Source organism: Sus scrofa, chromosome X (assembly GCF_054392235.1).
Source record: "Sus scrofa isolate SSC_HxYL_T2T_F1_AM1 chromosome X, Sscrofa_HxYL_maternal_Yorkshire_Landrace_v2.0, whole genome shotgun sequence".
Lineage (NCBI taxonomy): Eukaryota > Metazoa > Chordata > Mammalia > Artiodactyla > Suidae > Sus > Sus scrofa.
The window spans coordinates 23,734,157-23,750,824 of record NC_139401.1 but is presented as its reverse complement, the minus strand read 5'-3'; the positions used below and the strand labels follow the sequence as shown (position 1 = coordinate 23,750,824).

General features: G+C 37.4%; 1 protein-coding gene across 10 annotated transcripts in view; it reads left to right on the top strand.

The window, feature by feature from the left end:
* Positions 1-11,370, top strand: part of KLHL15 (kelch like family member 15) — a 38,086-nt gene extending 26,716 nt beyond the window's left edge. For 2 of the 10 annotated variants that reach the window (XR_014835831.1, XR_014835829.1), the window contains 4 exons: positions 6,082-7,173; positions 8,095-8,223; positions 8,814-8,928; positions 10,231-11,370. Coding sequence is in view for 4 of the 10 variants with exons in the window: in XM_085008763.1 (XP_084864889.1) it covers positions 6,082-7,173; positions 8,095-8,142 (1,140 nt within the window). In the remaining 6 variants the exon portion in view is untranslated. Of the gene's footprint in view, positions 1-6,081; positions 8,059-8,094 lie in introns of those variants that run through there. The other 8 variants (XR_014835832.1, XR_014835830.1, XR_014835828.1 and 5 more) reach the window with 4 other exon arrangements.
* Positions 11,371-16,668: the final 5,298 nt, after the last annotated feature.

Here is a 16,668-nt window from a genome sequence, read left to right as displayed (position 1 = left end):
CACCTCATGGTTCCTAGTCGGATTCGTTAACCACTGCGCCACGACGGGAACTCCTAACCTCATTCTTTTTAATGACTTGCATATATTATATACCAGAATTTATTCAACCAGTGTCTTGTTAATAGATGTTTGAGTTGTGCTCAGTGTTTGTGCTTTACAAATAATGCAGTGAACATCCCTTATCTTGACAGTCCTAATTACAAAGCTTTTCCTTATACTGGCCTAAAATCTTTCTCCTTCTACTTATTGGTCCTAAAAACTGGTCCTGAGTTTTAGATTGAAACATCCCTCATCTTTTTGCTCATTCTTCCTGTGATTTGGATCGCTTTGCTGCCTTCTGAACGTGATCCGCTCTGTCATCTGAAGTACGGTGATGGGGCTGAGCACTGTCTTAGTTGTGCTTTCACCTGAACAGAAAGGGTGGGATTGTATGTCCTTTTAATTTAGTCCACAATTTTATTAGCTCATAAGAATGTCATACCACATTGTTAGTTCCTAGTGAGGATAGAATCATTTAAAGCTTTACATTTGGAGAGTGGATCCCTGTAGCATCTGATAAAAGCAGTGGACTTTTCATCACCTCACCTCACCTCACCTCACCCTTCCAAATGCTTTAACACAATTATTGTTTCAATGTCAGGTGGTTCACGGGTCCCCAGAATTTTTCTTTTCTTGATGGCGAGGCTTTGTTGATTATTTCACTTAAGTCATAGGTTCTCATTCTCTAGCAATGTTGTTACATCATGAAAAATTAAACTAGGAACGATTATTTTTGGCATTACTTGGTGAGTCTGTGTTGCCTCCTAGTTTGTAGGGAATTTTTACATGCAAAGGCTAGCTTTTGTTTTTGTTTTTTTTAGCAATCCAGGATCACCCTCAGCTAACCAGTCTGTAGTTCAGAAATCTATCTGGTTTCTAGTTCTCCCTCATTCTTCATAATTCCACACAGATTATAGAAAGCAGTTAAGCAGCCTTACCTGTGAAGCCTCCTAGGATCCCTTGAACTCATTTGTGAGATCAAATAACTTGAACTCAGAATATCTAGCCGGTTTTTCTTTTTTTTTTTCCCTCAGCCATCTTGGATTTAAGTTTCTTCTTACTCATTGTATTTGACCTTCAGATTGGGAAGAATATAGTATTCTTAGCTGAGAATGGAAATAGAATAGGAGGCTGTTTCTTTTTGTCTTTCTTAATATTACGTTAACTACCCCATCCAGGGTGGAATTCACTTTTTCCTCTACTTTTTTTTTTTTTTTAACTTTAACCTCTAAAATGTATTTCTTTACTATCCGGCATTTTGTAAAGTCACAGTTTATCCTTAGGCTTTAGCTTTTACTCTTTATAATAACTTGTTTTATTTCCTTTTTTTTTAACCATCTGTCGTAAGTGGTTTATTAACATCTGAATTCCAGAAAGCTCTCTGCAGCACATCAGATTTTTTAGATACTTTCCTCCTCTCTTCCCCTCATCAGTGTGTTTTGCAATTATGTAGTCAGCATTATGCTTTTGAGAGCCTCCAAGCTTTCTCGAGCTTTACACAGTTTCTGATCTTGGAATTGATCCTAATTTTCCTTTGAAAATCTTGAAATCTGCCTATCCAATTTGGGCAGCCTTCCCCTTCCTTTCTTGATTTCCAAACAACACGGCTGCTTTTCTCTAAAGCTTCCTCCTACTTACATGTCACCAGTCATGTTTTACTGGAGAGGATTAGGTTCAGACTAACAGTTTTTCTCATTTCTCCTCTACTTTCTCGGAGACTGAATTTTCACACAAACCAAAAGTACAGCATCAGATGCATTGAGGTAAATTGTGTGACATTTCCACAGATGTCCCCTGGTTGGTAATAATAGCTAATAACAGCTGTTATTTTTTTGTACACTGCCACATGGCAGGCACCATACCAAGTCCTTTCCATGTAGAATTATCTTGCCTATCTCCTACCTTAGGGTTATGAGGTGTAGGTGCCCTTATTGTCCCAATAATACAGATGAGAAAATGGCTTAAGGATGTTGAGTCACTTGCCCAAAATCACACAGCAGCTTATGAGTGACACAGTCAGATATTTCCTAAATCAAATTTTTAATCACAGTACTGGGCTTCTTGGCTCAGTGCTTAATTACCATGCTGGACAAGATTCTGTTACTTCAGAACCTGTGTAGCTGTCAGACCACTGGCTGTGCACAGTAGGCACTTAAATATTTAATTTGAGGTTTATGTTTCTTGTTGATTTCCAGGGTATTGCCTTTTAGCTCTTAACAAATCAATAAGAAAAAGATGAGAAAAATGGGTGAGGCACACTATTAGGCAGCTCATAGAAGAAATGAATGGAAAATGAAGATATGAAAAGATGCTCATTTTTTATTAATCAAACCTCTTTAAGATGGCTTTGGAGTTTCCTAGGGGTTCAGCAGTTAAGGATCCAGCATTGTCATTGCTGTGGCTTAAGTTGCTGCTGTGGCATGGGTTTGATCCCTGGCCCAGGAACTTCTGCATGCTGTGGGAGTGGCCAAAAAAAGAGATGGTTTTAGGAGACCCATTTTTTGAATGGAAAACCTGTTTATAAATGTGACACATGCAGAACACTGTAAATCAGCTATAATAAAAATTTAAAAATGTGACACATGAAAAACAAAGAATGCAAAAATGTAAAATTCCAGAAATAATCACTATGAAAAGAGGCAGCATACACAGTTGGTTTTTTTTTGTTTTTTTGTTTTTTTTAAATTGAGATACCAGAATACTGTTGCTTTTTTGGGGGGAGGGTACCAGTGGCATGCAGAAGTTCCTGGGCCTGGGATCAAACCCAAACCACAGAAGCAGCCTGAGCTGCAGCAGTGACAATGCTGAATCCTTAACCTGCAAAGCTACAGGGGAACTCCACTATTGCTTTTTGAAAACTGAATATATTGTGACCATCATTCCATGTTAATACTCACTGATGTTACATTTAATAGTTGTGTAATATTTTACTGTTTCTCATAAGAGATTGAAGCTGTTTTACTTTTAACTTTTTATATGTGAAGTAAAAGTAGTAAAGGATAAGACCTCAGATCTTACACATTTCTTTGTTGAAATTGTTTACTATTCATTATTCACTGTGACTTATTTCAGTTCTTTTCTTCTTGCTAGGAAGAATTACGTTGTATGCTCAGTCTTTGTGTTCCATATGACTGATTCTTTGTATTAAGAATAATTGTGGAGTTCCCGTCGTGGCGCAGTGGTTAACGAATCCGACTAGGAACCATGAGGTTGCGGGTTCGGTCCCTGCCCTTGCTCAGTGGGTTAAGGATCCAGTGTTGCCGTGAGCTGTGGTGTAGGTTGCAGACGCGGCTCGGATCACGCGTTGCTGTGGCTCTGGCGTAGGCTGGTGGCTACAGCTCCGATTCAGCCCTTAGCCTGGGAACCTCCATATGCCGCGGGAGCGGCCCAAGAAATAGCAACAACAACAACAACAACAAAAAGACAAAAGACAAAAAAAAAAAAAAAAAGAATAATTGTACTATCTTTTCACTTAGAGGGGCAATTAGGCTAATTCACTGAATGTGTTAAGTGGTTTCTTTTTGTTTTGTTTTGTTTTTTCTTCTTTTTTTGCCATCCCTCAACATATGGAGTTCCTGGGCCAGGGATCAGATCTGAGCCACAGTTTTGACCTATACTGCAGCTGGGGCCATGCAGGATCCTTAACCCACTGTGCTGGGTTGGGGACTGAACCTGCGTCCTGGCACTTCAGAGACACCACTGACCCTGTTTCACCACAGCGGGAACTCCACGTTAAGTGTTTTAATAAATGAGTCTGTCATTTAAAGAATTTTCTAAGAGTAATAGAAGCTGTGTGGTAACATACTGGAAACTGATGGAGCTTTGGAGCAAGACTATCCTGACTCAAGGTTCAGATCCCAGCTCTACTAGTTTCAGTCATGTCAGTAATTTGGGCAAGTCACTTAACAGTCTAAGCTTCAGTTTTCTCATGAGGAAACTGGTTATTACTCTCTCACAGGAGGAATAATTTAACATGAGATGCGCATATAAAGCACCCAATGCAGCAATAATGTCAATTTTCTCTGTTTTACATAGTTAAAAAAGGGGTTCTCAACCTTTTTTGTGCCGTTTACCCTTTGACTAGTCTGGCAATACCCACGGAAGGACCCCCTCTCAGAATAATGATTTTTTTTTTTTTTTTTTGCTTTTTAAGGCTGCATATGGAGATTCCCAGGCTAGGGGTCCAATCACCAGCCTATGCCACAGCCATGGCAACGCGGAATCCAAGTTGTGTAAGCAACCTACACCACAGCTTACTGGCAACGCCAGATCCTTAACCCACTGAGAAAGGCCAGGGATCGAACCTGCGTCCTCATGGGTGCTAGATTCATTAACGGCTGTGCCAGGACTAGAACTCCAGAATAATGATTTTAATGCTTAAAATAAAATACTTAGGATTACAAAGGAAGCCAATTACATTGAAATACAGTTATCAAAATACTTAAAATACTTTTGCAGTGCTTCCTATTTCAGATACATTTTTTCTTGCACTGTGGTGGGGAGCAAATGAGAAAGATAAAAGGGAAGAAAAAGGAGAGACGTGAAGAAGGAGGAAGCAAGCTCATAAATATATCTGCCTGGTTTTGACCCCCTCCCAAGCTGTCATCTGTGAAGCTGAATGCCTGTCCCAGCCTCTTCTGTTTGCCTTATTAATACTACTCTCCCTGTCACCTCAATTCTAAATCCCCAGATCACATTTGAGTTCTCATTTTTTCACCCTATCCCTACTTAAAATCAGTTACGTACTTCTGTCAATTTTATCTCTACAGTATCTAATTCTACTATCCAAATTTAAGACCCTCTTATCTCATCCTTGTCATTATGATACAGGCCATTTCTGCTTGGTCTCCAACTTCCTACCTCTTTGACAAAGTATCCCTTGAGTGTTTGGGGCCAGTTTGCTATGTTCTTTTTTTTTTTTTAATTTTTAATTTATTTTTCTATTAAATGTTTTGCCAGTTTCTGTTGTATAGTAAAGTGACCCAGTCATATATATGTTATTTTTTATATTATTTTCCATCATGGTCTATCCCAAGAGACTGGCTACATAGTAGGACCTGATTGTGTACCCATTCTAAATGTAATAATAGTTTGTATCTACTAATCTCAAGCTCCCAGTCCATCCCACTCCCTCCCCCTTGGTGACCACAAATCTCTTCTCTTTGTGAGTCTCTTTCTGTTTTGTAGATAGGTTCATTTGTGCCATATATTAGATTCCACGTCAGTTTAATATGTTCTGTATCTAAAGTTCCATAGCACTCAGAGATGTGCCGTACAGCTTCATACCTAGCTGTCAGTTGCCTCATTTACTTACTAGTAAATGTGTATTTGTTTTCATTTCCCCACATGTATTCTAAGTTCTTTGAGGAAACAGACCACATTTTTAAAAATCTCCCCACAGTAATTAGCATACTACTTAAAAGTGCTTCATAAGATCGTAGCAGTCATTATAATTAAGTAGTTCCACCTCCAAAAACAAAAAGGAAAAAAAGTTTGACCTTTTCTTGTCGACTGAATTATTACTGTAGGAGTTGATGATCTCAGACCAAGTTTTTGTGTCAAAAACTGAGAATTTTGTGTGTACTTAAATTTTACTAACTCACTAACTTAATTCCCCAAATTATTCAGTCATGGTTGTTCTTACCGTGTTCCTCATTGGTTAAGAAAATCATGGCTGAAGTTTCTTCTACTGTGAAACCTCTACTTGTATAGCCACCACTTACAGCCCAGGGCCTAACATAAAATAGGTGATTAGCTACCTCTTATAGCCCAGGGCCAGACATATAATAGGTGATTAATACATTTTGTTAGAGGAATTTAGCATGTGCCTGGAAGATAACTTGTTTAAAAAGATTGGGAATGTGCATAAATTACTACAAATAAAAATTATAAAAACTGTTAAAAATATAATAGAACATATTCATCTTAATAGGAAAGCAGTTTTAGTAAAGTAAGTCTGAAATCTTAAGCTAATCATCTTAGCGGACGTTGATATTGTCATTGATTTTTGTTGTTGTTAAATTCTTTTACTTATGTTCTTAGGTTAAGACATCAGAATTTTATAGATACTCGCGACAACTGCGCTATGAAGTTGACCAAGCATTGAATTACTTTCAGAACATTCACCAGCAGCCTCTGTTAGACATGAAATCAAGCCGCATCCGCTCTGCCAAACCCCAAACTACAGTATTCCGAGGCATGATTGGACATAGCATGGTTAACAGTAAAATACTTCTCCTAAAGAAACCAAGAGTGTGGTGGGAATTAGAGGGCCCACAAGTACCTCTGCGCCCGGACTGCCTTGCTATCGTCAATAACTTCGTGTTTTTGTTGGGCGGGGAAGAACTGGGGCCAGATGGCGAATTCCATGCTTCTTCCAAAGTGTTTAGATATGACCCGAGACAAAACTCTTGGCTCCGGATGGCAGATATGTCTGTACCACGTTCAGAATTTGCAGTTGGTGTTATCGGGAAGTTTATTTACGCTGTAGCAGGCAGAACCAGAGATGAGACTTTCTATTCAACAGAGAGATACGACATCACTAATGATAAATGGGAATTTGTGGATCCTTATCCAGTTAACAAATATGGACATGAGGGGACAGTGCTCAATAACAAGCTGTTTATCACTGGTGGAATCACCTCATCTTCCACCTCCAAACAAGTATGCGTATTTGACCCCAGTAAAGAAGGGACCATAGAACAACGGACCAGAAGAACGCAAGTAGTTACCAACTGTTGGGAGAATAAGAGCAAGATGAATTACGCAAGATGCTTTCACAAGATGATTTCCTACAACGGCAAGCTTTATGTCTTTGGTGGTGTCTGTGTGATCTTGAGGGCCTCTTTTGAGTCTCAGGGATGCCCTTCCACCGAAGTGTACAACCCAGAGACTGATCAGTGGACCATCTTGGCATCCATGCCAATTGGGAGAAGTGGCCATGGTGTGACTGTGCTGGACAAACAAATAATGGTTCTTGGAGGCCTTTGCTACAACGGTCATTACAGCGATTCCATTCTCACTTTTGATCCAGACGAAAACAAATGGAAGGAAGATGAGTACCCACGGATGCCCTGCAAGCTGGATGGTTTACAAGTATGCAACCTGCATTTTCCGGAATATATACTGGACGAGGTCAGACGTTGCAACTAATGACGTCTTTCTCCCTTCAGAAAAGCCAAACAAAAAATTTGTTTGCAGCAAAGTAGTTAATTAAAACACATAAAGAAAAACCTCACCAGTTTTACTATCAAAGCCATTGGTCTAATATCGTAAAAATTTTTTCATTCTGTGCTAGCATCTTTTTTTTTTTGTGGCCTCAAACTCATGCAATAAGTTAATTCTAAGCACTAGCTCTTGAAACTACTTTCAGAAGCAGTTTAATAGAACAATCCACTTATCTGGGAAGCTGAATTTATGCTTTAAACATTTCTTTCAAATGTCAGTGTAGGAGTCATGCATCTTCTAAGAGAAGACCTGATAAGTGTCACTGGATGTAATTTCAGTTCCTATCTCTCTCTGAAATCTTTTTGAACATTTATTTCAGTGTATTTCAGTCTGTTTGGATTTTTGATTTTTGACCTTTTTGCATGGCTTTTTTGCTGAAAATGCAAAAATATAAATTTTCTACAAGATTAACTTTTTTATATTCAAAACACTATTTCTAAGCTGCCTTCTCTTATCTGCATTGTGTTAGTGAAAGCATATCCATACTTGCATACATCCTATGAATATATAAGGCACACCCCCTTTTATGTGTGGTTAGGATTCTATATTTTTAAGCTAGTGCACTTGCACAACGGTTTGCCATACTTGTTGTATTTTAGATGTAACGTCTTTTCGTGTATTAACATTTTTAGAAAGTTAAAATAACTGGAGTCCTTGTTTGGTATCAGAGTAGCCTATCTTCAGTCCATACTGATTCAGTAATATTCGAATTCCTTATATTCGTGAAACATGTATGGATTTATGAAAACTAACATTTTATTTTCAAAAGTAAACCTTAGTGTTCCTTATCAATGTATGTCTTCTTTTTGAAAATGTTTTTCTTTGCAGTCTGTTTCATGTAACCCTGTTTTTAGTGAGAATCGGAGTGGTTTATGACAAGCCCTGGCCCTGCAGCGTACAAGCACTTTTAAAGAGAATTTAGTTAATACCAGACTCCTAAATAAAGGCCCCTTAAAAGTAAGTGCAACTCCCATTCTTTACATTCAATAAGGCTGCTGCATCTGTTATTGAATGGAAAGTAGCAACTTATGGAAAATTTGAGCTCAGTTTTGACTTAGAGGTAAGGAATAGAATTATAATCTTGTTGGTCATATCTACTTGTTTATTAGTTAAAACAAAAGATTTAGCAGCACTGGGGATGTAAGCCCTCAGCTTTTGTTTTATTTACTGAAAGCTACTAGCATGAAGGATAGTAACCTCAAAGTTCAGAATGGATCAAGAGTAACTGTTTAAAAGCATTTGTAATTAAGTATGTTAGGATTAGCCGCACCTTTCAACTCTTGAAACTCGAAGGAAAAACATAAAGTTGTCAAAATTAAGCAAGAATAACCAGGGAGTGAATCATTCAAATTGATGCTATTTTCTCCTGCGTAGAGTCTATATCTGATACAGAATAGATCTACACTGGCAAAACTTGCCAGACCTTAGGATATTGGTGCAATATTGCAATGCCTTCTATATGGCTATTGTATAAATTTTCTAGTTTCACTTTTTTTTTTTTTTTTTTTTTTTTTTTGCTGCTGCCACCACTGAACATAAAATGAAAGACTGAAGTCATGGAAATGTGAAGACTTGTTTCATTTTTGCAATTAAAGTAGACAACTATGACAAAAACCTGATTTTAAAACTCCACAACTGGAGGCATTTGAGTTTAAAAAACAGGTACATAAGTAGTTTTTTAGAAAGCCAAATATTGGGATTGGTTTTAAAAATCAAGTTAATATTCTTTTGTATATGCGACTTAAATGTTTATTAAGTGGTCCTATAATTTACTTTCAGTTTCTAAAATGAAGATTGAAGATTGATTATCTTGTTTCCCATGGTAATATGGGCAAAAGTCTTTTTCTACATGTTAAAAATCATTTTTAGTCATTTTACTTTTGAAAACTAGGAATTAGGTTAGCCATTTAATTCTTTTTCTGATATGTTAGTTGGTTTAGAGTTTTATATGTGTGCTGTCTTTCTTTAAAGAAAATAACAATAATGTCTTCATTACTTTCCTCATTGTCTTTTGCTGGAAAAGACCGAGACAGGGTACCCCTAACAGGCTTTTATACTCCAGTGGTGGGTCTCTTTAATTGCTTAGATATGACTTCATAGCCCTAGGTAAGGTAAGATCTGGGCAAACAATTGAATATTCTTGGTCTTCCATTGTAAAAACACAAGGCCAAGGTCAAAGTTCATGTCTTGGAAAATTCGTGAAATCTTAACTTGAACTTAACTTTGGGTTCAGCTTCACACGTTAAGTCATGTCTGACCTGATGTTAGCTGTAATCTATTTTGAGCTTTAAGAATAGTTGTTGTTGCTTGGGTTCCGAATGTATGAGAAAACTCTTCTGTTTATATGTAGTGCTAATTTAGGTTATTTTAAATCCATGATTAATTTACATTCCCTTTTAAAATTATAGTTTAATTGCTGAAAGAGATTTATTTTTGTTATACTAAACTATGGAAATTTTTTTCATAGAATTTTTTTCAAGTTTATTTTTTGTGTGCTTCATTTGGAACCATTTTTGTTTATATACATTGTATGTGCCCAAAATAATAGTTTTTTTAAAATTCAGTAAGAGACTTAAAATTTACAGTATAACTGTTGTAATCTTTGTGTGTTAATTTTCACTTTACATTTTAAATGCCAGACTTTACAAAAATAGCTGATCTTTATTAATTGCATCCTAATTAGAAATGTTTGTTCTCCTCCATGTCTTCAACCTTATAAATAAGTTTTTATTTTAATATGCTTAAAGAAAATCCTTGCACTACAACCATTTCATAAAATTCAAGATTCTCACATTGAAGGTTTTGTATTGGAAGAAATACTACTGGTTTTTAAAAAGCAAAGCTTAATAGAATTATTAGCTTTTCTTGAGACAGCTTTCTCTGTGTCCTCATTACTCTGCTCTGTGTGAGTGTTGCTATAATTTGTGAAATATTGACTGAGCCCTTCACTTATCTTTTCTAAAGCAGCACCTTTGGACACCTCATTCTGGGAAGCCTGCTCGAGTCATAGTAAAGGACACACAGATTTGTGTGGGGAGAAGTGGTAAAAATGGAGAATTTTGTCTTAATTACATGAAACTAAGCTTTAAAATACTTTATGACAAATTATTTGAGCTGCATAATCTAAACATGTCAAACGTTCAGTGGGACTATTTTTATATATGTATATGTGGTTGTAGGTCATAACATTTCAGTTTATAATATAAATTGTTATTTCAGTTTATAAGCTATCTCTCAGAAAAGACTAGCTCTTTTGAGAATACATAATTTAAAGTTTTAGACTGAAGTAAAACACAACATAGATACATAGTGTAAATTAGATATAAATGAGGGCTATATGGCAGTAAAACTGCTAGTGCCATTTTTCCTGTTTGCCTATTGTACATTTTTTATTTTTTTTTTGTACTCTGAACATTTTTAGGGATCATACATTCTATCAGATTAGAGTTGGTTTGGGAATAAATATCTTCTAAAAAGAGATTTATCTTAAAATGAAAGTCCTGAAAAATTAGTTTATCAAGAGTTTATGAAGTCAAATATTCAATAGACATAGGCAGGAATAGGTAAACTCATGAAAGTCTTATCCTTTCAGTATACCAGTATAACTTCGATATTACACGAGTAACATTGAGAAAACGCCATCAGCTTTGTTTGTTCCCCCTTAATATTCTTGGGTTTTCTTTTTACATCTTTGGGAACAACTACATTAAAAACCTTATTAATCAGTATATCGGGAAGGATTAAGTGTTTGCTTTCTGAAGGAATGTTCTAGTAAGGTGATCAGAGAGGTTATTTTCTACCTAACTGGTATATGCCCTATACCTCTTGGGCATCCTTTGTCTATAGAAAAATATTTTGACCTTTAGGTACATTTTGGGCTAGAAGTCAAATAATTCTAGGGCCAATTTAAAAATCTTAGAATAATTTGTTTGCCTTTTATGCCTGTTTTAAAAGCCTTTACATTTTTGTCAGGTAATTTTTCCCAAGCCGTGAATATAATCTATTCAGAACATGTTTATGCTATCCATCCTGTTTTTAAATTGAAAAAAATGTTAAAAGTGTTTATGAAGAAAAGTTTAAATAAAATATTTTTAATCTTTAAAATATACTTCTTTATCTCTTATTATTTACTATATATAATCTATCACTTTCAAAGTCACTCATGACTTGATTAGCAGTATTTTGTTTTCCTTCAATGTGCCAAGGAAGTGCCACAAAAATGTGATTTCTACCGATGCTTTTAGCCACAGATTGAAATTAGAGCATTTGAGTGAAATTATTTACACTTAGATGCAATGGAAATTTTATAATGAAGCCATGTAATTAAAGTTCCACTAACAAGAGTTTTGCAGAATGGAAACAGAGAACTAAGAAAAAGCATTTATAAGCCTTCAAGCCTTAGTTCTGTGATTTTTAGATTTCCTTCAACATTTTTGATTCATTGTTCTTAAAGGCATTTCTGAAATTAGGGAACAGGCAGAAAATCTGCTGCAACACGAACACTTGGATATTCTTAGGCTTGTGTGTGCCTTTTTAAAGATGGATTCCTAAGAAACTTGGGCAGGATTCCCTGGATCCTGCACCTTTACAGCTTCTTTTTTTCACTTCCATCCCCCCATTCTGTTGTGATCTTTGTATGTTAAATTCCAGCCTCAAATCACTTTTATTCTTTCCCCTTCCTACTTGCAAAATCCACTTACTTTACAAAGCCCAACTCAATTGCTCTTCTCCCCTCCTGAAACCTATTACCTCTTCCATTGAGTTGTCTCTTCTATATTCAACACACTTATAGCTCTTACATTGTTTCGCATACTAGTCGGGTATAATTCCTTCCACAACTAGATCATAGTCTCCTTGAATAAAGGAACCTTGTTATTCCCCTTTGTACCCTCATATCTAGCATAATACTTTTGTATGTGATAGGCACTGAGCTAAATGTTTATTGCAGCAGGTAACAAATTGCATATGAGTTACAGAAAGATGCTGTAGACATTTGGAAGTGGGACATTAATAGAGTTCCCCAGAAAGAGTTCTGCTTTCTTCTCAGTCTACATACTCCCTGACCAGCCATCTATGGCTTCACCTACCACTTTTATTCTGATACCTGTCAAATCTGTATTTCTCAACCTAGAGTTCCAGCCATCTCCTGAACATCTCACATGTTTTATCAGAATTTCAAACTGAACAAGTACAAACCTGAAAACATTATCTTCTCCCCCCAAATCTGCCCCTTGTCCTCTATTCCCTGTATTGTGTGGCTCTACCAATGCTTCTCTTCTGCTTCATTCCAACATCTTAGTTAGTCCACTCTTATCACTTTAAACTCTCAACTGCCCTCATCTCTCCATCCATTGCTGGCCTCCTGGATCTTTCTTGATCTTCTACCTTTGCAATCCATTTTCTATACTGCTGCCACAGCGGGCTTTCAAGAGGTAAATCCTGAGGTCCAACAGCCTTTAATAACCCCCCTTCACCATGAGAATAAGATCCAAACTCCCTAGCATGCCCTTTGTACCTGTTCAGTCTCTTGTGCCCTTTTCTCTAGCTATGCAAGCCATGTTCTCTCTAGCCTCTCTGCCTTTGCACATGCTCTTCCCCTCTTCCTTTCCTGGCTAACCCTTTCTTGGCCTTCCAGAACCAGCCTAGGCATCATGGTCTTTGTCATCTTAACTGTCACCTTGCACTCACCATAGCGCCTTGTGGATACCTAGACCCCATCTCCTCTGACACTTGATTATAGCTCTTCTGTATTCCACCTTTAACTCTCTTCCTTGAGGACAGATACTGTCTTTTTATTTTCCAAGAGTCTGACTTCATGTCTGGCACATGATAAGTCTTCAATAATAAAAATAGAACCCAGAAACTTGGAAGGTCACCACTGAAATACTGGTGAGGAAGGGCAGCTGTATTAGCTTGAATGTTTGCCAAAATTAACCTCCCTGAGGAATTTCCTTCCATTCAGTTTCCACTACCACTGCTCCCATGTCTAAAAGGCTTATGCATATACCTATTGGAGCTGTCAACAGTTCTTCGCTTAATATACAGTATTTCTGACTCAGGCTGAAAATTTCAAGTAAAACAAGACCACAGGGTTTTTTGCAGATGCTTAATTGTCTGAAATGCTCTGTGGGGGGAGTGTTGAGTAGTCAGGATAATTTGAGAAACACTACATCATTTCTCTTAAGAGAATCTCAGACATTAGCATATTAAAGGCTCTGAGAAGTCCTGAAATTCATTTTGATTTTGTTTAGCTCAGTGTAAATCGAACATTTGACCACTGAGTTTTTTTTGCATGGAATATATGATCCATGAATGCTCTTGAAAAAGCCTGGCTAAGGAGCAACAAAGAAAACAAGCACAGAGGACCACTAATTCAGGCACTCTGGTCTACAAAGTAGGACTTCTTCCTGCAGCTCCAGTTAATTTCCAGGCTCAAGTCACCATTTTGCCAAGGCGACATTACCTTGGGAATTTCACATCCCAAGGAAAGTCCCACCTTCTCCCCCAACCCCTCCCAGGAGTAGGATGAATTTGTATAATTGATTTATACAACTTGTATACTTTAAGGAGCAGGACTTCCAGAATGGCCAAGTAAGGAGCTCAGCAAATCCTCTCCCTAAAAAGCAATGATAAAACTGAACAAACTTGTCTAAAAAATATAAAAACTCAAATTGACCAAAGATGTACAACAACTTGAGGAGCATTTATTCAACAAAATATACTGAACCTAAAATAATGGGAGTCTGTGATGTTTTAGTCTGAGGCTGCTCCCATCCCAGCTCCCCTGCCCCAGCTCTGGGGCATGGAAGTTCTACTGGGCCATCAGAAAGGCCCACCTTTCTTGGGAGTGGAGTGTGGAGAATCCCATGACACAGCAGCTAACCTGAGGTCTAAGTAGTGACTGGGTTTAGAAATAGACTAGCAGACAGACCAGGAGATCTTGGGAATGAGATAGAGCTACTTTAACCTTGGTGATCCAGGAAGCTGTGTTCATGGACAAGGCTGTGCGTGTACCTAAGAGGACACCTAAGAGGGTCCTAGCAAGCTACTTGTCCCTGGCTGGATGTGAGGCTGTGCAAACACAGACAATAAAAGCTAGAATAGACCTGGAAACTGCTCAGACTTTGAATACATTCCCCAGGCCACACACAAATTGCTTAGTAAAGGGTGGAAGCCTTACCTAGCTTAAGGTATTTAAGAGTAACTTCCGACCAGTCATTGGCTGACTACGAAGCTATGCTGACTTGGGTGACCTCTGGGAATCCAAGCTTAAAAAAAAAAAAAAATAGCCAAGTTCCCGTGGCCAGCAGTAACAAACCCGACTAGTATCCATGAGCACACGGGTTTGATCCCTGGCCCTGCTCAGTGGGTTAAGGATCCAGCATTGCTGTGAGCTGTGGTGTAGGTCGCAGACACGGCTTGGATCCCGCGTTGCTGTGGCTGTGGTGTAGGCCTGCAGCTGCAGCTCCAATTCGACCCCTAGCCTGGGAACTTACATGTGCCGCAAGTGCGGCCCTAAAAAGACCAAAAAAAAAAAAAAAAAAAAAAAAACCAACAGCAACAAAAAACTGAGACATCAGTGGCTGCATGTGGATGGGGTAGGGGAAGAAGGTTGGGGATAGCCTCCACAGAATTCCTCCAGGCAAGTCGCTAAACATACAAGAAAGCAAAAACCAAAAACAACAACAACAACAACAACAACAACAACAAAAAACCGGCAAAACAACCACACAGAATTCAGAGTTGCTACAATATATTCTCTAAAATGCCATTTCCAATGAAAAATTATGAGACAAAAAAACAAAAATAAATGACCCATACCCAGAAAAACAAGGAGTCAATAGAAAACTGTCTCAGGGATCAGAGTGTTACAGAGATGAGTGAGATTAGTTTTGTATCCTGTATTTCACATAAAATTTTATTAGAAACGATTTCACAAGTCATTAAAACTTCTTTGAAAATAATATTTGTAGTGATTTCTTATTAGTGTTCCATAATATGGCTATACTGTAATTTATCCAACCATGCCCTTTTGTGAGACCATACTACATTTAAAATTTTTCTTTTTTTTTGGCCACACCTGTGGCATGTGGAAATTACTGGGCCAGGGATCGAACCTGCAACACAGCAGAGACCCAAGCAGCTGCAGTGACAACACTGGATCCTTATCCTGCTGTGTCATAGGAGAACTTGATTATTTTATATATTTCATATCCATGATTATTTCCTTAATGTAGTTTTGTAAGATGGAATAAAAAAAATGAACTGAAGTCCCTGACATATATTGCTAGATTAAGCTTCCGGAAAGTTGTACAATATTAAACCCACATTGGCAATGAACATGAGTTTCTCTAGTACCACACCTTGTACTTAGAAATAAATAAATTAGTAATCTAATAGGTGAAAATTGTATTCTAATTACTATTTCTTTGATTATAGTGAGTGTTGAGTAATTTTTCACATGTCTACTTGCCACCTATGTTTTGTGAATTCCTGTTCATGTCAATTATGCAATTTCAGTGGTATTTTGGTGTTTTATTATGGATTTTGAAGGATTCGTCAACTCTGTCACACTTGAATATACTATTTCAAATGATGACTAGGTATCTTTAATTATTGGTGATTATTAAAAATCATATAATAAAACTTCATTAAATGTGGAAAGCAAATAAAACAATGTAGAGAAAACAAAAGGATGGAAAGTATACTGATGGAACAAAATGATTAAGAATCAAATATATTTGAGAGAGAGAAGCTGATATAAATACTAAGAAAGGAGTGGTATACATTAACAGATTCAAAAGAAACCCTATTCAAAAGTTAATAAACTGCATTCTTCTTAGATCTGGGGTATGAGAATTTCCTTTGTAGAGCTCCATCTTCTGTAATGGAAAAATACATTCAAACTTTTTTTGAATGCCTGCTATGTGGGTGCTAGTGGGAGTGAAAGAAAAGATCCACTCTGCTTTCAATCTAATGAGGAAACATAAACACTTAAGATCACTTAAGGCAAGTGAAGATGCTAAATAGAAAGCAGGATGCTGTGGGAACTCAGAAAGTTACTGCTGATGAGAATAAGTAAAAGGTTCAGGGAGGAGTCGGCATTTCTACCTGGTCATAGAGATTAAGCTGGATTTTTCTAGGTGGAGAATATGAAAGAGGGTTTTTAAGCAAGGATATGCAAAAAAGCCCAGGAGGTCGCACTGGGCAGGAGGTTTCGACACAAGCATACACCCAGATCCAATCTATCAGGGGTATTTTTGGTTTAATTTTTGTTCTTGTGTTTGGTTGTTGTTTTTTTTTTTTCTTTTTTGGCTTCACCTGTGGCATATAGAAGTTCCCGAGCCAGAGGGTGAACCTGCGCCACTCCAGGGACCTGAGCCACTGCAGTAACAATGCCTG